This window comes from Exophiala spinifera (assembly GCF_000836115.1).
Source record: "Exophiala spinifera strain CBS 89968 unplaced genomic scaffold supercont1.1, whole genome shotgun sequence".
NCBI classification, from domain to species: Eukaryota; Fungi; Ascomycota; class Eurotiomycetes; order Chaetothyriales; family Herpotrichiellaceae; genus Exophiala; species Exophiala spinifera.
Genome location: NW_015622513.1, coordinates 4,296,326 through 4,318,633, shown reverse-complemented (window position 1 = coordinate 4,318,633; position 22,308 = coordinate 4,296,326). Strand labels below are relative to the sequence as shown.

General features: G+C 51.8%; 10 protein-coding genes across 10 annotated transcripts; 6 read left to right on the top strand and 4 right to left on the bottom strand.

Annotated features, from left to right (window-relative positions):
* Positions 1-105: 105 nt before the first annotated feature.
* PV08_01584 (uncharacterized protein) lies at positions 106-681 on the top strand (the record flags this gene model as incomplete). The annotated part of the gene is made up of 3 exons (XM_016375945.1): positions 106-299; positions 356-419; positions 475-681. 3 exons carry the CDS (start codon positions 106-108, stop codon positions 679-681), a joined length of 465 nt encoding a protein of 154 aa, XP_016241221.1.
* A 610-nt stretch (positions 682-1,291) lies between these two features.
* On the top strand, positions 1,292-2,667 carry PV08_01583 (uncharacterized protein; the record flags this gene model as incomplete). Its single annotated transcript, XM_016375944.1, has 3 exons — positions 1,292-1,399; positions 1,450-2,169; positions 2,218-2,667. 3 exons carry the CDS (start codon positions 1,292-1,294, stop codon positions 2,665-2,667), a joined length of 1,278 nt encoding a protein of 425 aa, XP_016241220.1.
* Positions 2,668-3,650: 983 nt separating this feature from the next.
* Positions 3,651-5,321, top strand: PV08_01582 (uncharacterized protein; the record flags this gene model as incomplete). The annotated part of the gene is made up of 3 exons (XM_016375943.1): positions 3,651-4,250; positions 4,315-5,073; positions 5,130-5,321. The coding sequence occupies 3 exons, from the start codon at positions 3,651-3,653 to the stop codon at positions 5,319-5,321; spliced, it is 1,551 nt and encodes a 516-aa protein (XP_016241219.1).
* Positions 5,322-6,099: 778 nt separating this feature from the next.
* PV08_01581 (uncharacterized protein) lies at positions 6,100-6,932 on the top strand (the record flags this gene model as incomplete). The annotated part of the gene is made up of 2 exons (XM_016375942.1): positions 6,100-6,134; positions 6,206-6,932. 2 exons carry the CDS (start codon positions 6,100-6,102, stop codon positions 6,930-6,932), a joined length of 762 nt encoding a protein of 253 aa, XP_016241218.1.
* A 222-nt stretch (positions 6,933-7,154) lies between these two features.
* On the bottom strand, positions 7,155-8,144 carry PV08_01580 (V-type proton ATPase subunit D; the record flags this gene model as incomplete). The annotated part of the gene is made up of 5 exons (XM_016375941.1): positions 7,155-7,372; positions 7,428-7,853; positions 7,906-7,916; positions 7,968-8,077; positions 8,127-8,144. 5 exons carry the CDS (start codon positions 8,142-8,144, stop codon positions 7,155-7,157), a joined length of 783 nt encoding a protein of 260 aa, XP_016241217.1.
* Positions 8,145-8,417: 273 nt separating this feature from the next.
* On the top strand, positions 8,418-10,970 carry PV08_01579 (pre-mRNA-splicing factor syf1; the record flags this gene model as incomplete). Its single annotated transcript, XM_016375940.1, has 1 exon — positions 8,418-10,970. One exon carries the CDS (start codon positions 8,418-8,420, stop codon positions 10,968-10,970), a length of 2,553 nt encoding a protein of 850 aa, XP_016241216.1.
* An 852-nt stretch (positions 10,971-11,822) lies between these two features.
* Positions 11,823-13,238, bottom strand: PV08_01578 (uncharacterized protein; the record flags this gene model as incomplete). Its single annotated transcript, XM_016375939.1, has 1 exon — positions 11,823-13,238. One exon carries the CDS (start codon positions 13,236-13,238, stop codon positions 11,823-11,825), a length of 1,416 nt encoding a protein of 471 aa, XP_016241215.1.
* Positions 13,239-14,365: 1,127 nt separating this feature from the next.
* Positions 14,366-15,552, top strand: PV08_01577 (uncharacterized protein; the record flags this gene model as incomplete). The annotated part of the gene is made up of 2 exons (XM_016375938.1): positions 14,366-15,041; positions 15,176-15,552. The coding sequence occupies 2 exons, from the start codon at positions 14,366-14,368 to the stop codon at positions 15,550-15,552; spliced, it is 1,053 nt and encodes a 350-aa protein (XP_016241214.1).
* Positions 15,553-16,487: 935 nt separating this feature from the next.
* Positions 16,488-18,194, bottom strand: PV08_01576 (T-complex protein 1 subunit alpha; the record flags this gene model as incomplete). Its single annotated transcript, XM_016375937.1, has 1 exon — positions 16,488-18,194. One exon carries the CDS (start codon positions 18,192-18,194, stop codon positions 16,488-16,490), a length of 1,707 nt encoding a protein of 568 aa, XP_016241213.1.
* Positions 18,195-18,485: 291 nt separating this feature from the next.
* PV08_01575 (uncharacterized protein) lies at positions 18,486-21,794 on the bottom strand (the record flags this gene model as incomplete). Its single annotated transcript, XM_016375936.1, has 3 exons — positions 18,486-19,538; positions 19,592-20,353; positions 21,000-21,794. 3 exons carry the CDS (start codon positions 21,792-21,794, stop codon positions 18,486-18,488), a joined length of 2,610 nt encoding a protein of 869 aa, XP_016241212.1.
* Positions 21,795-22,308: the final 514 nt, after the last annotated feature.

The window sequence follows — 22,308 nt, the reverse complement described above, 5'->3', positions numbered from 1 at the left end:
TCGGCCGCAGGTCTTATGCCGAGGGACACACCCCAAAAAAGAGCAGCGACCTTCCTTGGTTTGTGATTCTCTAGGGAAAACACGCAGTATCATGGCAGAGTTCTAATGGTTGGCTTCAGGCTGATTGGATCCACCGTCTTCACCGTCGTGGCTGGTGGATGGCTCCTCCAACAAGGTCCAAGCAAGTCTGACCATGGGCACGGCCACGCTGAACCTAAGGAGGAGGCACAAGAAGCTCCAGAAGAAGAGCCAAAGGAAGAGGAGGAGCCAAAGGAAGAATTGAAGGCAGAGGAGGATGCGTACGTTGCTGGACAATCCACAATTTTGGTACAATTCACACTGACATCATTCTTAGAACCCCCAAGGGTAGACCAGCTGGTGAGGAGCGAGACACCACCGAATCTGCAGGTGATCAGCAGGTGAGTTCTTTCGTCGACCCGCTCGTATGGGTTCTTTCTGACACAACAACTCTAGAAACAAGGCGATTTGTCATCTGCTAGCAACCCATATATGGGTGAGGGTGACAAGTCCAAGAAGGCCGAAGGCACTCCGGAAAGCGCGAGAGTTCACGGTACCGTCGACTCATCAAGGCCTATCGGAGGCCACAAAGACCCTGAGAAGTCCCAGCCAAGCGCTCCAGAGAAACAATCAGACAAAGACGAGAAGGAATCTGAGGAATGAACATAGGGACGAACATTCCCCCACCCTCCAGAGGTTCCTACAGGTCTGTTCCAGAGGACCGGCAGACGTACTTGTATAGGCCTGCACAATTGTCACCATCATCGCTAGTGTGTAGAAAAGCAATTTCCAAACCCTCGAGCCATCTTCCGTCGGCCGCACTCATATTGCGCTTCTTGTTTTTTTGGTCTCGTTGTATCCTTCAAGCGTCGTGTATAGCTTACTGTCGTTCCAGTGGATACCTAGCAACCATGCGAAATGCATCAGGGCAATTCCCAATCTCGAAATATGGAAATTGTGCTCCATAGACACTTCGTATCTCCGTTTGTTGTCCGGACAAGTAATACGAAGTACGGCCGAGGCGGCTCCGGCGGCGAGGCTAGCCTAGTGAGCCAGCAAGGCCGCCTATTCGCTGTGCCAAAGACTTTTTCCAACCAAGGATGATGCGGGCTCTCCTCACTTCATGCAGCAGATCATAATTGTTATTTAATAAGCTGCCGCATGTGGTGACTTGCGACCACCCTCCATTGTCTTTTCATCTTCGACGTTGTCTTTTAGTCCGTAGGCATCTCCTTTCCTCTCGCCTGATATCCTGGCTGCTTGAAACGCCCTCATGGCTCGTCCACGCCGAACGTCGAGCAACCTTGGGGGCGACCCCCGTGGAGACACCAGCGCGCCTGCGTGGGCGACGATGACACCAAAGCAGCCGCTTCAGCCTTCTGTATGCATATTCCTCCTGGAATCGTTCAACTTGCGCTGACGATGTCGCAGACCAGCGAGAAAGAACTAAGGCCTCACTCGAAGCGACGGAAAGCTCGCTCGGCATTCCGCAAATGGAAGAATCTCTCCTACCGCCATACCTGGCTGAACCCTCTGATCTTGATGGTGGGCATTCTCGGGGCCTACTTTGCCAACCCTGGAGAACAAAATCCATTGCATAAAGCCATCTTCCTATCATACCCCTTGGGACCGGACTACCCAGGCGGACCAAACATGTATGGGAAGGGCTATGCCGATTGGGCCTTTGTAGGGTTCTATACAATCGTCTTGACATTTACAAGGGAATTTATAATGCAAAAGCTCCTGCGACCCCTGGCCGTCTACTGTGGAATGAAAAAGAGAGGGAAGCAGTCGCGTTTCATGGAGCAAGTCTACACAGCCATGTACTTTGCGATTTTTGGACCCTTTGGACTCTATGTCATGAAGCAGGGGCCGCTGTGGTATTTCAATACCACGGCCATGTTTGAAGGGTTTCCTCACCGCAAGCACGAAGGAGTATTCAAGGCGTACTATCTACTGCAGGCTGCATACTGGGCTCAACAAGCCATTGTCCTGGTGCTGCAACAGGAGAAGCCTCGCAAAGACTTCAGAGAGTTGGTGCTGCACCACATCGTAACATTGTCCTTGATTGGGTTGAGCTACCGCTTCCATTTCGCGAAGATGGGTATTGCAGTCTACATCACACACGACATTAGTGATTTCTTCCTTGCGGTAAGTCGTGATGGTGGATTGCAGGAGACCGAGACTGACTTGCTTCAGACCTCCAAAACCCTCAATTACCTCGACTCCATCATCGTGGGCCCATATTATTTCCTATTCATGGTCATCTGGATCTACCTTCGACATTATATCAATCTTCGCATTCTGTGGGCGACATTAACCGAGTTCCGGACTGTCGGGCCATATGAATTGAACTGGGAAACCCAGCAATACAAGTGTTGGATTAGTCAGGTCATCACATTCTCCCTGCTGGCTTGTCTCCAAGCCGTCAACCTGTTTTGGTTATTCTTAATCCTCCGGATTGCGAAGAATTTTGTGTTCAATAGTGTGGTGGCGGATGAACGCAGTGACGATGAGGACGAAGAAGATGATGACGAACCAGTTGACAAGGATGCCAAACCCAACGGAACTCATCCTGTTGTTCTCGTCAATGGTCTTCCTGTCGAAGGCGATTCGAAAGCGGAAGGAGTTAGGAAGAGGAAGGGGTGATAGGTTTTTGGTCCTTTTGAACTCGCTGTACTTTTAGCTGCATGCCACGTTGGACTTTTCACGAATATTCGTATTAATAGAAGACATGAGATTCTTGGATATCTGTCTCCTGGTCCCACAGCAAAGATCATATGAACGGTGGTGCCTTGTGCTCTCCAATAAGCCTGACAGTAAGCTGATTCAAGACTTTTCTAATCCATAAACAATAAAGCCGCTCGAAATATTGCCGAACATCATTGCGAGGACAGATTCCCCGTACAGCCGTCACTGAGAATGTGGGGTAGATACAGAACCCCAGACAGAGAGTGCGAGCAGCAATGTTCGCCTGTGATGAAACCCGCCATTGGGGTAAGCCCGGTGGCATCTCCCTTCTATCAGCTGAGACATTGGTATTGCAGTCCTAGATCACCACGGAGTCTGATTGCGATGAATTCGCCGGCTGTGCAATCTGGGTAAACTCCCAAGGTGACAAAACAGACCGCACAAGCTCCGTGGTGGCTCTGCGTCCATCTGGAGACGAAAATCAGGAGGCGATACACCAATGGATTCATCGGCAATTGATTTATCGGGACAATCTCACCAGATGTGGCTCTACCCAAACACTGCTGCTCCATCGACGACCTGGACCCTCCCCGAACCATTACTCGGACATCCCTCTCCGTGTCGCTGCCCGCAAAATCCTTACCACATACCGTGGGGCTCCCTCAAGTGGGGCATTTGTTGTTTCTGAGAATGGGGAAGGACCTCAGTACCATCAAGCCATGAATACGGGCATTCTAGTGGAGAGGCAGGCGAAATACGGCCTGGAGAGATGTGGTCAATAAGTCACAGTGGGAGCAGTGGTGGTGGTAGTATTAGGGGGGGTCTGGAACAATACGGCGACTGCGTCCATGTGCTTCCCATCTTTCGCTATATCGACCTCTGTCAGTCTCTCCTACCAGTGACATCGAGAGACATCACTCCCTTGCGTGCGGCACATCAACATGGCGATTAAAATCATGACCGAAGAGGCGCCAGTCCCCAAGTCCGCCATCTTGGTCGCGTGGGCTTTCGTCGCTGCAAACCCTCTTCTGGTTCCTGCCGTCACCCTCTTCGTCCTTCTGGTCGTGCGACCCCTCTACAGACGATATTCGTCGCCTTTGCGACAGTTCCCTGGACCCTTCCTCGCCTCGTGCACCCGAGCATGGCGGATGTGGAGCGTCTGGACGGGCAAGAACGAAGAGCACTATATCGCAGTCCACAAGAAGTATGGGCCAATAGTCCGGACTGGACCAAATGAAGTCTCGCTTTCGTCACCAGAAGCCGCCCTCGACCTATTCAAGACTGGCAAGGGATTCCACAAGACCGACTTCTACGGCGTCTTTCCGCCTCCAGAGAATCCAGATATCTTTACCGAGACAAGGGAGTCTGTGCATGGCGTGAAGAAGCGATATGCAACCACCCCATACAGTCTGGCTGCAATGCAACAATGTACCGACCGCATCGAAGGCACTGAGCAGCTGCTCATTTCACAGCTGGATAAGTTTACCGAAACTCGCAAAATTTGCGACTTAGGAGATTGGTTGCATTTCTTTGCTTTTGATGTGAGTGTGACTCGAGGGGAATGTTGAACCAGTAGAGCGGGAGAAACTGATAATCTGAGTACAGGTCTTGGGCGAGGTCGCGTTTTCGAAGAAGTTTGGCTTCCTCGAGGCAGGTGTCGACGTAGACCGGGCAATCAAGACCATTGACGATTCGCAATGGTACAACGGCCTGATTGGGCAGGTTCCCTGGCTTGACCACATCTTCAGACGTAATCCTCTTTGGCAATTCATTCCTTTCCTAGCTACCAAGAACGCTCTAGTCACACGTGTCGCTATGGGCCAGCTTGAGAAGCGCACCAACCCTCAAGGCGAAAAGGTCGAGTACAAGGATCTCCTCAACAGTTTGATCGAAGCACAGAAACAGCACCCGGAAGCCCTCGGCAAAGGCGACGTATTCGCCATTGCGCATGGTGCCATTTTCGCGGGAAGTGATAGCACGGCGAGTACCATGCAGAGCTTCATGTGGCAAGTGGTGTCGAACAAGCGTGTGTACGACAAACTGATGAAGGAGATTCTGGCTGCCGATCTCTCGGACATGGTCACGTACAACGAGGCTCAAAACCTGCCATATTTCCAGGCCTGCTTGAAGGAAGCCATGAGGATCAACCCCGCTGTCGGCTTGAACATCACGCGAAAGGTGCCGCCTGGCGGTGCGGAGCTCGGGTGCCATAAGCTGCCAGGTGGTACAGAAGTCGCAGTCAATGGCTGGGTTCTGCACAGGGACACCGGCATTTTCGGGCAAGATGCTGAAGTATTCAGGCCAGAAAGATGGATTGAAGGCGACAAGGAGAGTATAAAGAGAATGGAGAGGTGTATGTTCCAGGTAAGGTTTCTCTCGTCGCCGCAGAAGACTCGTTCAGGAGCTAATCGTCGGGGTAGTTTGGTGGCGGATCCCACGTCTGCATCGGTCGACATCTCGCTCTGCTGGAAATGAACAAGGTCTTGCCTCAGCTACTACGACGATACGAAATCCAGCTTGTCAACCCCAACAAGGCCCTCGATCACCATTCCAGTTTCTTCGTTGTACAGTGGGGTCTTTTGACATACCTTAAGCTGAGAGAAAAGGCATAAACTCGCGGAGTAGTCTCGCCAGCCAGGCACAATGGTGTGGGGTTAGAAAAAAGGTCATCTTGCTTCAAAGCCCCGGCTTCTTGTCTTAGGGTCAGCAATACCATGTTCAACTCGCCGCGTATTCAAAGCCCCTAGGACTAATATACCATGAGTTATGCTCATTTGTGGGTTGATGGGCACGCCTTATCTTGCACATATTACGCACGGCGAGCGTCCAGGTTGTCTGTTGCGTACGGTATCATCCTAGAAATGAACTCGATATTTGATTCCAACGCCCATTTGGTTGTAGAGTCAGACGGGGACCAAAGGGTCCCTTCCCATCACGTAACTTGTTTCCATCCGTGAACTTAGTAGAAGCACAGGTAGAGAGATACCCTCCTCAGCTTGTTTCAGGATACGCAGACATGAAGGCAACGTCGTCAAGCTTGCAGCGAGATCTTTTCAAGCCAAAGACACACTCGTGAACATTGGTGAAAGTGGCCTTATCGTATCATCCGAGGACGCCTGAGCATGAGAGAAAGGCTTGTGCCAAGAAATCTGGGGTACGTCCAGTCCAGCCCAGCCAGTTCTGCCCGCTACGTTCAAAGACTATCAACTATTACCTACCTGTACCTGTACCTGGAGAGGCTGCCTACATACCGCCCAACGTTAACTTCTATGCTCGAGCACTGATTCGATGATATAATAGACCTGTGCAAGGACTGTCTCTTCATAGCCTTCCCCGAACATCTCTTTTCTTTTGTCCACACAAGATCCATCTCTCACGTCCGTCGCAGCCATGGCGACTGCAACGCAGAATGCGCCCAGCTCAACGTACGCCGCGCTCTCCTCGCTTCGACCCCAAAGCGTGTCGTCACAAGTCCTATTGCTGACCGAGATGCCAGAGTCTACGTGAAGAACCTCGAAGAGCGGATAAAGGTCGACCAACTCAAAGAGGCGCTGACCGAAATCTTCTCGGAGTACGGCAACATAATTGACCTCGTGGCCAAAAAGAACCTGAAGGCCAAGGGCCAGGCGTTTATCGTCTTCGACAGCGCAGAAGATGCGGCCAAGGCGATCGAGGAAGTCAACGGGTTCGAGCTGTTCGACAAGCCCATGCAACTCGACTTTGCGCGCACGCGGTCCGACGCAACGGTGCTGCAGCAGGAGGGCGAGTCGGGACTGGAGAAGTGGAAGCGAACGCGGATAGCCGAGAAGGAGAGGAAACAGGCGCTCGAGGCGACGCAGCAGAAACTCAAGAGACCGGCGCCGTTGGCTGGCGCGCCGGAGGCCGCTGGGGGACTCTCGGCGCGACCGGCGAAGACGGCCAAGGGCGCCGGCCTCAAGTCCTCGGGCACGAACGCCGCGGCGATCGTGCCGGACGAGTACCTGCCTCCGAACAAGATCTTGTTCATTCGGGATCTACCTGACAGTTACGACGCGGATGGACTCTCGCGGATATTCAGCAGGTTTGAAGGATTCAAGGAGGTCAGAATGGTGCCCGGTCGCAAGGGCATCGCCTTTGTCGAGTACGAGGCTGAAGCCGGCGCGATAAGTGCCAAAGAGGCCACGGCGGGTATGCAGCTTGGTGACGAGGGAAAGGGTATCAGAGTCACGTATCAACGAGCATAAGCCACGAAGGACGAGGGACATGGCGTTGGTGGCTTGGTATTTTTCTCATTACGAACAGCTTTGGTGAACAAAAGAAGAACAAATAGTGTTCACCATGGACTTGATATCCCCAATATCTAGGTACATTGACGGCTGATTTGGGTACTCATACAGTAGTACTTGCTACATTGCAGCGGCGTTGCTAATTAAGGTGGCCAGCAAGAACCGGCGCACGAAATCGCTTTAAAAGATAACATCATCGTCTTCATGTTCTCCTAGAACATCCTGTGTTGCAGCGTCGGCTTCGGGCTCCTGGTTCCCGTTGCCCTTTGCAGCCTCTGCCGCTCTCTGTTTTGCCATTTCGGCGTCTGCTGCAGCTTGGTCTCTCTGCTTCTTGCCTGATACCTTCTTCAACCTGTAGAATTCTTCTCGATCGAGCTCGTCTAGTTCGGAGTTGATATCTGTAGAGATTGGTCAATGGCACAGGGGACACGGAGATACGGAATGAGTGCTCACATTTGATGGTGTTTTCTGTTCGAGGAATGATGACATGCTCAATGGCATTGACTCTTCGGTTCACGACCTTGATGACCTCGTCCAAGATCATGAATGCCGTTTGCAGGCTGGCCAGCTCGACAAGGGTCTCAACGGCCCTGGTATACGTCTCCCGGCACCGTTGTACTTGTTGTCCTCCTTTTCCAAGACCTGTCAAACCAAAGTCGTTGATCTCTTCCTTGGTAAATCCTTCAAATTGTGGCAGATAGACACCAGAGACGTTTTCTTGTTTTGTCTTGATTCGAAATCGGGCCGTCTTGACAGACTCTTGGATTTGATAGCCAACGTCTCCGCCAACTGCATACGATACTTCGGCCAGAGAGAAAGCTGCAATCTGCATAACTCGGCCCATTTTCCGTTTGGCCTCATCGATACGTTTGAGGATCTCTGTAGAGTATGGTTAGAGCATGGCACACCCCCAGCCAGCCAGGGCACGAACCTCGGAATCGCCTGGCAGGAAATCGTTAGCACGGTATCCCTGGAAGTAGATCAATTACATACTTTGTCAAGGCTTCACTCTTTCTCTTGAGCAGACTGTGACCTGTCTGAGCACCCTTCAACTTGTTGTTCATCAGACCTAGGGCCTGTCGTGTTGGAAAGACGGCCTCGCGCTACGCCTTATGTTAGTGCTTACATTGTGTCAAAAAAGATATAACGTACGCCTGCTCCTTGCGACATCCTGTAGAAGACGCACTTATGTGCGATGTGGAAACGAAAACGAGTCTGGAACAGTAGACGGGAGGAGAATGCGAAGCTATATCAAGCTCGCTTATCGACGCACATGCGAGGCTGAAGTTAATGACATCCCAACGGTCCCTCCGCAGCCGCTAAAATGATGTTCCGATGAGTCTTCGCTAGACTTTCCATTCCCGGGCCAGGCCTCTTCTTCCTCTTCGCGAAGCGCATTTTTCGAGAACTACGGCAACCAGGTATAGGCCTCAATCAACTACGATGCCTGGGATCGTACGGAAAACGCACACTGTGTCCGAGGGTGCCATGGCGGTATCACAGGCCGGCAAGCCCGATTTCTACCTCATATCGAGCGAAGACGCGACTTACGAGCAAGACATCCTGCGTAATCCCGGCAGCGTACGACCATGGCTAATTTACATCGATTACAAGATGCGCAATGGCACGATCCACGAGCAGGCCTTTGTACAGGAAAGGGCATGCATCCAGCTACCGCGATCGTACAAGTTGTGGAAGTTGTACTTGGACTTTAGGATAAAACACCTCAGAAAGAAGAATCCGGTCAAATTCAAGACAGAATTCAGCAAAGTGAATGCACTCTTTGAAAGAGCGCTCATTCTATTGAACAAGATGCCGGTGATCTGGGAGATGTACCTGACCTTCTTGCTCCGACAGCCGTACGTGACCAAGACGAGAAGAACATTTGATCGAGCTCTCCGGGCTTTGCCCGTGACCCAGCACAACCGCATATGGAAACTTTACAAATCATTCGCCAACTCTGCAGGAGGGGAGACAGCAGTGAGGATATGGGCGCGATATGTTCAGATCCATCCAGAGGATATGGAGGACTACATCGACCTCTTGGTCGAGACAGGACATTATCTCGAGGCTGTCAAACGATATATTCAGATCCTCGACAACCCCAAATTCCGCTCCAAGCACATCAAAAGTGAATTCCAGCTATGGAGCGAGATGGTCGAATTGATGGTCAACAAAGCCAGGGAGATAGGTGACAACTCAGTCTCGGGCTTTGACCCTGACACGATCATCCGCAGCGGTATCGATCGCTTTGCTGATCAGCGAGGGAAGCTCTGGGCTGGGCTAGCAACATACTGGATAACCCGAGGCGACTTCGAACGAGCACGCGACGTGTTTGAAGAGGGTATTACTACGGTCATGACGGTCCGAGATTTCACCATGATCTTCGACGCATATGTCGAGTTCGAAGAGTCCATCCTGCAGACTCTCATGGACGCGGCGTCCTCAAGGGCAGCTGAAGGTATCACTGATGCTGAAAAGGACTTCGACCTTGACATGCGCATGATGCGCTTTGAGCATTTGATGGATCGGCGGCCATTCCTGGTCAACGACGTTCTATTGCGTCAAAACCCCAACAACGTCATCGAATGGGAGAAGCGTGTCGCACTTTGGAACAACAACCACGAGCAAATTGTGCAAACCTACACCGACGCCATTGCAGCAATTCATCCGAAGAAGGCAATCGGCAAATTCCATGAACTCTGGCTCAACTATGCGAAGTTTTACGAGGAGAACAACGATATTGATACGGCGCGCGTTATCCTTGACAAAGCCGTCAAGGTGCCGTACAAGTCAGTCGCAGAATTGGCAGATACATGGGTAGGGTGGGCCGAGATGGAACTACGTAACGAGAACTTTGATGGTGCGCTCAAAGTCATGGCTACGGCGACGAAAGCTCCCAAGCGCAGCACCATCGACTACTTTGACGAAACCCTTTCGCCACAACAGCGCGTCCACAAGTCCTGGAAGGTGTGGAGTTTCTACGTCGACCTTGTCGAAAGCGTGGGAAGTCTTGACGAGACGCGGGCCGTCTACGACCGCATCTTTGAATTACGTATCGCCACGCCCCAGACAGTGGTCAACTATGCCAACCTGCTCGAGGAGAATGGGTACTTTGAAGAGTCGTTCAAGGTCTACGAGCGCGGTCTGGACGTCTTCACGTACCCCGTAGCATTCGAGCTTTGGAACATGTACCTCACCAAAGCGGTTGAGCGGAAGATCTCTATCGAGCGACTTCGTGATCTATTTGAGCAGGCTGTCGAGAATTGCCCTCCACAGTTTGCAAAGCCCATCTTCCTCATGTACGGCAACCTCGAAGAGGAACGCGGCCTTGCTCGGTCCGCGATGCGTGTGTACGAGCGCGCGACTCGCGCCGTGGCCGACGAAGACAAGTTCCCCATGTTCGAGTTCTACATCACGAAATCGGCGAGCAATTTTGGCTTAACTTCCACACGGCCCATCTACGAGCGCGCAATCGCGGCGTTGCCAGACAAAGATGCCAAGACGATGTGTTTGAAGTTCGCTGAGATGGAGAGACGGCTGGGCGAGATTGATCGTGCCCGCGCAATCTACGGCCACGCGAGTCAATTTGCCGATCCACGAGTTGAAAAGGGGTTCTGGGATACTTGGGAGAAATTCGAAGTCGCGCACGGCAACGAAGACACGTTCAAGGAGATGTTGCGGATCAAGCGAAGTGTCGCTGCACAGTTCAATACCGATGTCGCGTTCATCGCGAGCCAGGCTGTCAAGCGCGGACAAACGGCTGGTGGCGGTGGCGAGGTGGGAGAAGACACCAACGGTCAAGAAAGCGCAGGTGATGCCATGGCCGCACTTGAAAGACAGGCTAGAGCCCCAGTCGGGTTCGTTGCTGCTAGTACGGGTCCCGAAGGAGGGAACAGAGCGTCTAAGAACGGCGAGGAACTTGCAACGGAGGAGCCGAAGCAGGTCGCTGCGAACCCGGACGCTATTGATATTGACGACGATGAGGATGAGTAGAGGGCTTGCTCTTGAGCGTGACGTTTGGATTTTTGAGAAAGGGTGCGCGGGTCGCGGGCGGTGGGACGGATCTGGCTTTTCCTGGTCAGAGGAGGCGGACTTGGCTCACTTTGGCTGATGTGTTCTAGTTCCCAAAATTACTTTAGGCAAGGTGTTGAAAGGTGTCATCGGATGATCCATAGGGGAGGAGAGAATGTTCACGACTCAAATGTATCTGTTGAGTACCTTGTACTGTTTGAACTACAGACTTTCGAGCGAGTTGCCTGCTCTGTTTTGTACTGCTCTATCCAAGGGATCTGCATCATGTTGCTTCACCCTCGGGCAGCACAGTTCGAGTCTCGCCTATGACCAAAAAAAAGTATCATTTGTTTCGAGCAGCAAAACTCTAACCACAAGGCCAATCACACGCTGGGTGATTGACGTTGAGGTCGAGGGAAACCCCTGCCAACACAGGGATTTTTTTTCGAGAAGTCGTCAGGTTACTCCCCAGCTAGGTGATTCACGCGTAGAAGCCATGTTCGCTGGGGAAGCACCTCGCCCTGTACAGGGGTCCTCAGTGTCAGGGTGTCGCCTCTAGGATTCAATGGCTAAGCCCAAGTAAACTGCCTCATGTCTGGTGAAATCCCCTTACGCCATCTGCCCGCCGGTGGATCAGGTGACACGGGTAGCCACGAGGAATTGTTGGACGATATTCAACCTTCGAAACATATAACCCTCGAATTACCCGGTGGTGTTCAAGCTTTGGAGCCTGGAGGCCCCCCCCTCAATTCGCTGCCCGAGTGTTGCGGCGACGCGCTCCGCGTTGAAGTGAAAGCAAAAGTGGTGCTACGCGAGAGTATCGCCTGCACCAGTTTATTTGGGGTAATCCTTCAAATGGATACTCTTCAACTTGACGAACTGATCGAATCCAAACCTGGACAAAGTCACGCCCTTCCCGCTATCCTTCCAGCCCGTCCAAGCCAGGTCAGGGCTAGGGTAATCGGCGCGATTGACAAACACGGTGCCTGCCTCGACCAGGTCCGTCAATTCGCGGCCCTTGTTCACGTCCTTGGTCCAGATGCTCGCCGTCAGGCCGAACTGGCTATCATTCATCAATGCCACGGCCTCGTCGTCGCCACTGACTTTCTGCACGGGGATGACAGGACCGAAAGTTTCATCCTTCATCACGCTCATGCTGTGATCAACATTCGTCAACAGCACGGGAGCCACGAAGTTTCCGTCCGGTGGCGGGTTCTTGAAGGTCTCGTTGTCTGGCGTCTCGTCCTTTGCTCCTGCCTGGATCGCATCAGACACCTGTTTGAGGATGGTGTCCTTCGCACGGGCAGACACGACCGGGCCCACGTGGGTGGTCTTGTCCGTTGGATCTCCCAGTTTATATCCGCTCAAGACCTTCTTGACCTCGGCGACGAAAGAGTCGTAGACCGTCTCGTGCACGTAAATCCGCTCGAGTGCACAGCACGACTGTCCCGAGTTGAAAATGGCGCCGTCCACTATCTCCTCGGCCGCCCAGGCCACGTCCACGTCGGGTCTGACGTACGCGGGATCCTTCCCGCCGAGTTCCAAGCCCACCGAGCACGACACCCGCGAACTTGCAATCTGCTGTATCGCGATGCCCGCCGCAACACTGCCCGTGAAGCAGATGTGGTTGACGTCCGGGCTGAGGATCAAAGGCTTCAAGTCCGTCGGGTTGCCACAGTGTAAATACTGGATCACATGGCTGGGCAGTCCCGCTTCCGTGAAGATATCGACTATGTGCTCGACGATCGTGGGCGTCTGTGGGGAAGGCTTGAGGATGACCGTGTTGCCTGCCAGGAGGGCCGGAATCAAGGAATTGACGAGGATGAGGTAGGGATAGTTCCAGGCGAAGATGACCAGGACCACCCCGACAGGTTCCTTGCGGATGTATCGAGTGAAGCCCGTTTCTGCGTCACCGGGCGTGTCCTTGCCCAGGACTTCGGGCGCAACCCGGTTCATGTATTCTGCTCGCTTGACCGCCGTGGCTATTTCCTTCGCGGTGTAGGAGATGGGCCGGCCCATTTGTTCGGTGAGTTCCGCAGCAAGGGCATCTTGTCGTTCCAGAAGGATGGAGAGTGCCTTTGTTACAATCTTCTGGCGAGACTCGAGCGTGGGATGGGACTTCTTGTAGGATTGAAATGCCTTTTGAGCGGTAGTGCCCAGCCGGAGGATCTCGTCTGGAGCAAGACCATGGCGGGTGAGGATTGGCTTGTTGGTAGTTGGAGAGATGGTGGTTATGATTTCGGCGACCATTGTGCTCTCTGCTAGAAAGGTAGCGAGTCAAATACACGGGAGAGAATGCGAGTCAGAGACAAACACTACTTCCAGAAATCAGATGGCGAAGAGAAGTACGAGGAAGAGTACACGGCGCAATAACACAATCTTGTAAAAATGTCCCGCAGCTGCAGGCGGAGAATGACGCATGTGGGCCGGCGAAAAGCGACGCAAGGCTGAGCTACAAAAGCGCTGATATGCCTCGACGAAGGTCTTCTACTGCCTGCTCGTACAGTACTGGAGATGCGAGGGCTAGAATTTCTCCGCTTCTGAAGCCTCTGACTTGCAACATACCTCAGAGGACTCTCCAGGCATGTCCTGTATGAACACACTATGTGCCACGAGGAGAGGCACGTGACTATGCCTCCCATTCCGCTGCACTAGTCCTTTTAAGGCAATGCACTCCGCAACGTCCTATTTGCGTCGGACTCGTGCGAGATTCATCAGTCGTCGATGTAATTCTCTCAATCTCAACGCATAGCCATGACAGACCTCAACTGGTAAGCAAAACTCTACAACCGCGGTTCATATCCTATAAAGGCCTACAATTCAATATTCTGCCGTGTAGGTCCACTGTTCACAAGGTAGTGCTTGACTCTGGCGCACTGTGATCTTTGCTCGAAAGTCTAACCGTGTAATACTCAAAAGTCTAACCTTTACACGGTCCGTGTCTCACTGCGTATGCGGATCTGTTTCTGGCGCAGTGAAAAGGTCTAGATGCTACTGACTGGTTGATGCTCAACTGTTAAGAGCGTTGAATCTAGATCCACGCTTACTATCAACTTTAAGCAAAAATAAATTGGAACTCTCAAGGACAGGTGTAGCAAGAAAGTACCGAACCTGCATCATGCAGTCTACTTCTGGCGACAGCCCACGAGTGGTGTTGGATGGGTGATGCGGAGTCTGGGTGAGAAGTGAGAGCATACTCTGCATACCCCCAGAAAAGCGCACGTTGAGCGAGCAATGCAATGACCCCATATAAGGTAAGGCATTGTTCGCACAGCACATGGCCCTCTCATGGTACTTCCCACATCTCTCTCTGTCTCTCTCTCTCCCCAACTCCTCTGCTTCTCGCCGGTTGTTCTAGCTTCAAAGCACTTTTCATCATGTTCTTCACGAGAGGCCACTTCCTGGGGGCTCTTCTCCTCCTGCTGCACAGCGGAGCAGACGCTTGCTCTCGAGTAACCTACCATGCCGGCGTCGATGACCGTATCACGGTCGGCAGATCAATGGATTTCGTCACCTCGACAAACTCGAGCATCTACGTGTTTCCGGCAGGTCTGGAGCGCAACGGCTCTGTCGCGGTCAATCCGCTCCAATGGACGTCAAAGTACGGCAGCATCGTGGCCACCATGTACGACGAGGTCACCATCGACGGTATCAACTCTGCAGGCTTGACCGGCAGTGTCCTCTACCTGGGACCCAGCGACTATGGGGTGCGCAATGAATCCCGGCCCGGTCTCGCCATCGGCCTGTGGCTGCAATTCTACCTCGACATGTACGACACGGTCGCGGCCGCAGTGGCGGATCTCGACGAGCTCGACCTGCAAGTCGTGGCGGCCGCGCTGGTTCCGGGTGTTTCGTCCGTCGGCCACATCTCTCTGTCCGACAAGTCAGGCGACAACCTCATCATCGAATACCTCGATGGCCAGTTGGCCATTCACCACGGCGAGCAGTATCCGGTCATGACGAACGACCCGTCGTTCGACCAACAACTCGCCATCTGGCAATACTGGGAGCCAATGTCCAACTACTCACTACCCGGTACTCAGACACCCGCAGGTACGTTTTTTTTGTTTTGTTTTTTTCCTTTTCTTTGTCTCCTCTTTTTTTCCTGCAAAGAAAATCCTCGTTGACGAGTACGTTCGTCGTACTTTATGGACCTGGGAAGGCTAACCCCACCACGTCCTGAGTAGATCGCTTCGTGAGATTGTCCTACTACAATTCCATATCGCCCCAGTCTCCGGATCTGGAGACTTCTCTGGCCGTCACGGCGGCTATGATCAGAGCCGTCAGCGTCCCTTTCGTGCCAGACAGCCTCATCAACAAGAACCTGGATGTGTGGCCGACGCTCTGGAGGGTCTACTATGACGTCAAGGACATGGTGTTTTTCTACGAGAGCGCCGTGCGCCCTGTCGCCGTCTACATGGTCTTGAGCGACTACGACTTGGGCACAAACGGAACCGTCCAGCGCTTGGGTCTCGCCGACGGCGACTGGGAAGACTTGTACGGTGACATGAAGGGCAAGTTCTCCCCTGCGGCGGTGTTCAAGCCGCTCGGCCCGCTCCTCTAAGCACAGGTACATAGACATGGTTGGGGGGGTTTGGTTTCGGAACCCTCATCATCATAGATGCACTTCTCTACAATATCACGTTGCTTGGTGTCTCTCGCTCTCGAGAAATGTTCAACCTTTTTCTTTTAGCCATCTTTGTTTTCAAGTCCTGGTACCTGGTGGTCACATCTTGCCGCCACCAGCACGCTCGAGATGCAACACGCGTCGAACACCCTTGACGGTACGGGGAAGGAGCAGTCAACCACGCGCCTGTTTCTAAAACGTCCTTCCGTGTCGAAAAAACAAAAAACAACTTAGGTCATCGTCGCCTGGGCAAACTCAGTCGGTCGCAGCCAGGTCGAGAGAGTCGCCGTTGTTAGACAGATGAACCGATTAGACAGGATCGAGAATTCAGACAGGTCCTGCTTCCCGTAGCCATCAAAGTGCAGATTCAGTACTCGTACAGAGAGAGGTAGTCGAGGGGAAAATCCCATATAGCACGTTCTGGGTACACTCTGTATATTCTTCACCCATACGTGCATGGTCCGGGTTGAATTCGTGACTAGGTGTACAAAAGTCTTGCTCCCGAAACGTTCATTCTATTTCTTTTCTACAGGTACATCCGGCCTTTTTCTGCCCATACGCTGCATTGAACTTCGCAGCATCAGAAATCCACCTCGGATGGATTTCTGAATTCCTGAGGCATGACAGCGATCCACAGACCGCGCATCTCCTCGTTCAAGGACACGTAGATTGCCGGTAGTGTGACCTCATCTTGTCCAATACTGAACGAGATCCACTTCGCTCGAAGATAGATAGAAGCCACTTATATTGACTCCACTAGCAATCTTTCTGGACGTGTCGGTAGTAGCCGAGTCCTGTTGGAGCCGACTTAATTGTCTCAGTAAGGACTCTGAAGGCGGCATAAACGTCGATCGCTAATGTGATCAGCATCTTTAGTGTCCATGTCCGTCGTCTGGAGCCTGCTCAGGCGGATCCAACTTGATCAGCGTGTCGATTCGCATGATGGCAATACAGGCTTCGACAGCACTCTTGAGCTGCTTGACCTTGCTCATGCTAGGTTCTAGGACACCCATCTTGACGACATCCACGACTTTGCCTTTCATCAGATCCAATCCATAGTTCTTGTATTGCCTCTTCTTTGCAATGTCCCTCTCTTTCTCGTTGACGTCGCCTTCCTGGACTCTCTGACTGAGTGCGTGCCGTACCCTCAGTTGAGCCACAAGCTCAGATGCATCCTTGGCGGCATTGACACACAGTGTCTTAGGCACGACAAGTAGAGACTGTGAAAATTCGCCGATTGCTAGTTGTTCTCGGGAGGACACTGTCATGGCGAACTCTTCGAGGTAGATGGATAGTGCAGTCTCCACTGCGCCACCTCCGGGTACGATACTGCCCGACTCGAGGGTTCGTTTGACGGCAGATAGGGAATCGTGTACGGAGCGTTCCATCTCGTCGAGTTGATAGTCGTTTGATCCTCTAAGGATGATTGAAGCTGATGAAAAAGCCTTTGTGCCCTTTACAAGGATACACTCATCGTCTGAGATGCGCTCCTGGACCACTTCTTCGGCGTATCCGAGAAACTCTTTATCGAACCTCTCATCGCCATTCAAGTCGGACAAGGTACTGACCAAAGTGGCGCCTGTGGCTTTTGCTATGCGCCTCAAGTCTTCCTTCTTGCACCTTCGGACACCCATACATCCACGCTCGACAAAGGCCTTCAAGACAAGATCGTCGATACCCTTGGTTGTCAACACAACGTTGGCCCCAGACTTGAGAATCATGTCAACTCTGTCTAGAACAATTCCTGCCTCCCGTTCTCGGATCTTTTCCAGTTGTGAGGGATCCTCAACCGTGATCTGTACACCAAGTTTCATTCGTTCCTTCTGTAGGTTCATGTCAAGACATGCAATTTTGGCGTCCGTTATCCGTGTCTTCATTGCCTGGGATGCAACTGTACAATTCAGTGCATATCCCTTGACTAGGATTGATTCTGTGGCACTTTTGCCGTGTGCTTTCAAGATGTTGACAGCTTTGACGGGATATTTGACTTCGTTTCTCTGGGTATTGACCGACTTGACCGACTGCATTGCATCAACCACCATGTTGGCGAAGAAATCCGCGTCTGCCCCGATGATCTTGCTAGACATTGAGGTCTTAGCAATGTTGACCAGACTGTCTCTTCCAAGTGTTTCCACCTTTGTGCTGATATTCTCTTGCATGTACTTGACCGCCTCTCGCAAGGCTAATCGATAGCCTGTAATGATGACAGTAGGGTGTATCCGGTTTTTCATCAGCTCATTCGCCCGTCTTAGCAGTTCTGCGGCAATGAGTACGACAGACGTTGTCCCATCTCCAACTTCTTTATCTTGTTGTTGTGCCAGATCAACCAGGATCTTTCCTGCCATGTGTTCAACATCGAGCAGACTTAAAATTGTGGCGCCATCATTGGTGACGGTGACGTCTCCAATGTCATCCACCATCATCTTGTCCAACCCAGAAGGTCCAAAGGAGGATTTGACGACATTGGCAATCGCTTGTGTTGCGAGCACGTTCTGGTCTCGAATGTCGGAGCCGCTGATCTTCTGGCCACCAAGGAATAGGGTGCCCGCATTACGCGGAGCCTCGAATATACCGGCCATTGGATTTCTTGGTGTCGAGGCGAGACGGTAAGGATGCTCTACGAGGATTGACGAAGCACGAAAGGTTAGCAACCGCGGTCCGCAGGAAAATGCCCGTTTGCCTGTCTGTACGTATTGCGGGCTACAGGCTTCAGCGGACAAATAATTTCCGCCAAGCTTTGGGAAAACTGTCTCCCCGCGGCTCCTGAGTCACATGATAAGGATGGCTTCTGTGGATCAGTTGTGCTCTGAGAGCGAAATGTAACAACTCCAGCGTATTATAGATTTGCGCATTATCTTGTCCGCGAATTATTATCCCAAGAGAGTTTCTAGGTGTTGTTCTCTCATAATATCTGCCCAATAAACAAACTCGGAAACCCCCCCAACACTCTGGAGGATCCCAGTGTCGTGTCTCGCATCTGATCTCGTCCAGACTTGTTCGACTATCTTAGTACCGCACTGAGCTGACTCGAGTCCGACATATCTGTATACTGTTGACAGGGACTTCCGAACGATGGACCTCCAATATGTAGTAATTGCGTCGTCATTGTTGAGAAAGAGCACTTCTTGAGCTCCGCATAGCCTATCACCATCTGTGGTGGCTCTGGTCGCCGAATCGTACTGTAGCGCACTCCCAGCGACCACAAGCGGAAACAGCTGAATGGCTTTTGTGCCACTGGTCACCGGGATCGATGACAAAAGAGCCAGGATATTGATGGCAAGAGCCCTTAGAATTCCAGGATGACCTTTCACAGTCCGGGGTTGAGGGCATGAGTGTTCGTCTTGATCAAGGAGCTGCGGAAACGCCTGATACAGCTCTAGCCGCAGAGTCAGCTGATATATCCTTGCCATGATTTCGAAATGTGTGCCTGGCGTCTGCTCATCGTCAGTATCTCTCATCCGTTGTGCCGGACGAATCTCATAGCTCCGTATCCTTCGCTCGAGACAAGACGCCGTGTCGAGGAGATCTCTGGCCCAGCGGGTCTCTCCTTTGATGACAGGGAGGGCGTCTGCAAGCTGGCGGAGTGTATGCACTTGTCTTGTAACTGTCCCAACCTTTGCCGCCAATAGAAACAGACCCGTGTTGACGCCCGTCCATGGATTAGGGGCTGAGTCTTCTGACTCGATCCCTTCAGAAAACACTTCCAAGTAGTCCACAGCCGATTGATCTTGGTCGAGGTGGTAAGACGCCAACATCTCCCAGAAAGCTAGTGCACCAACCAGAAAATTTGCCTCGGACCGGTTACGGAACTGCGAGCCATCCTGAGAAGTTTTGCCGCCCAATGAGATTGTTTTTGAAGACTTGAGCAAACTACGCGCGCCATACAAGAACGTCTGTCCCAACGAGGTGACTTCGTGCCAGGTCTGTTATGAACATCATCAGTCCTGAATATTGAGGAATTCACATGAAGACCTACCGAGCTCATGCCTAAAAGCAAGGTCCCAAAAAGCAGGGTGGTCAGTTGGGACTGCTTGCCGATTATTCCGTCTCCTTGATTACTTATGTTTGAAAGATTGGTCCGCAGAGAAGAAATTGCCTTGGTGCGATAATCCAGCGCAACCTCCTTGAAGATCTGATCATGCTGATAGAGGTGTGCCGCTGACATGGAGAGCATACAGTGATAGATGGTAGGATCTTCACACATCAGCTCAGCCACGTAGGCCCGAAAAGGATTCGCTGGAGAGTCGAAACCAGAGTTGATGACGCAAACTGATGAGAAGTAGTGTCCGGAAAGAAGATCTTCTTGGGTCACTAATGAGGGCGAAAGGATGCTGAAATTGTTGGTGTTGTTCTGCTGCATGATCGAAATGGCGGATTTGGATGGAGCAGTGTCGTCAAGAGTGTACTCGAAACTCTGGTTGCCTTTGTCATGGTATGGCGCCAGGTAGACTTCAAGAATATCGACCGATGAGGTACAACCGCTGGAAATGTAGTCTGAGTCTACAGCCAACTTAACAAGTTCCTCCAGATCAACGTCGCCACCCTCGCCCCTGAAATATGACTGAGGAGACTCTCTCTGTTCGAAGTGGGCAGATGGATCATGAGTCTTCGAACGATGTCGGTCTGTTACCCTCTCATGTTTGTCAGACCACTTAAGGGGTTTGTTGTATCCAGGACATTGGAGCCCGCGTTTGTTGCATTGCTTGCAGCTAGGAGTCGTCTCGTCACATTTGACACGCTACACAAAGTCAGTATCATGTTGACCAGAGCAGCCGCACCAGTATAATGCTCCACTTGCCCTGTTCTTGCAAGAGGCACATCCAGCTAAGAGATGAGTCGATTAGTGTCGGCCAAAAATCTCGAAAGGGAGGATTCCTACATCGAGTTCTTCGAATCTTATCGAGCCGCTGCATGGTGTTTGGTTCCGATATGGTCGAGAAGGCATTTGGAAATTGTCCGATCCCGCGCCTGCAGCGCCTCTCCTAACGACTTGCAATCTCTCTGCACATAGTGCATAGTCAATGAGTTGTTTTGATGGCGGTTCAAGCCCGAGATAACGCTTAAAACACGACGTTCACCACGGCTCTGGGCCGCTAATGACGGTTTGGGCATTCTAAAGTTCATGAAGCAAGGGCGGAGTAAGGAAACAATTCCGCTGCCAAGGGTCCCGAACCATTTAATTGTGCACATGAAGACCAATCCCAGGAGAAGTAGTAATCAGACCCGGGTAGCCTTATCGCCTACCGGTATTCTATATTGTAGCGAGATAGACGTGCTTCCATTCACCAAATCAATTTCTTCCACTCTAGCCGGTCTGCGGCTTGACCAAGTCCAGACGCTGTTGCCCAAAAAGGACTTTTCAGCCCCTGAGCTTATTTCGCTACCTTCAATCTTGATCCAGTGTCTGCAAGGATGGTCGCATATGAACCGAACAGCGTATGAACATATTTTGCAGGCTTCGGATCCCAGCAGAAGAAGCGCCCTGTTGAGCGCATTCTCTCCAAGTCAATTACCACAACGGACTCGACCGGCATGATCTTCTCTGTCCAGAACAAGAGGTAAAGCCGTTCATCCAACTTCAGCATCTTGCATGGCTCTGTATCTGCGAGACCTTTCTCGGTGCCGCCGAGGCAATGCCAGGTGAAGGTACCCTGGTTGAGGTAGACGTGTTCGTAAACATCAGTGCCAGTGTAACGGTATAGAATATGCTTCCCAATCAGTTCATCCGTCATCTTGTATGGCTGAGACCCATCATATCCTTCGAGCCGAGCATCGGAGAATTTGGTGTATGTGCGTTTGACTCCGTCCACCTCCCGGAATCCAGATATCGCAACCACTGTCTGACCTTTTTCGATGTTCATGACAATACTGACCTCTTCTTCGTATTCGGGTTTGTAGAAGTCGATGAAGAAGATCTTCGGTCGTACCTCGAAGGCTCTATACTCGGCCTCTCCGCTTATACCGACTCCCTCGGCCCCTTTTGTGATGCGCCATGCCACTTTGTTGCCATGAAACTTGTGCTCAATGTGTGTATTGCCGCTGAATACGAGGTCGAATTGCTTGTTTGTCAATTTATCTGAGGGTGCCAGCAGATTCTCGTCGAAGCCGTGGCACAGATCTTCGAGCGTTGGCCATTGGGAAATGGGAACCCATCCTGGAGTCTCTGTGGCGATCTCCATTATCACACTTGAGAGATATATGCAAAGAACGACGCCTCTTCTAAAGATACAAATGAACGTCTGGCGCAGCCTGCACTCTTGAACGGTCCCGATACGCTTGCGGCAACAGAAGTTCAAGTTTTCCAGAGAAAAAGTACAATGGACCGAGTGACTCAGGCACCAATCTTTTTATACACTCTCCTATGACTTTGCTCCAAGATTTTGTATTGTTTGAATATGTCGTTCAATCTACTCCAGAGATTAGCAGACACGCCTACGGACCTTCCATGGTTTCGCACCGCATGCCTTGAAAGGGCTTAACTCGAAATAGTCTGTGAACGGCTCGCACCGAGTAGGTTCGTCCCCATCGCACCGCATTTCCCAATTCTCCGAACCAAACCTAACAGCTGATGATCAGCTTCGCAATCCGAATGATCGAGAGCACTAGCGCGTGTGGGAGCAGATATAACAAGACTGTCGTAATTCCGTCCAGCAAGATGATGCCTATCACCTCCCGCCATCGCATTTGTTTCAA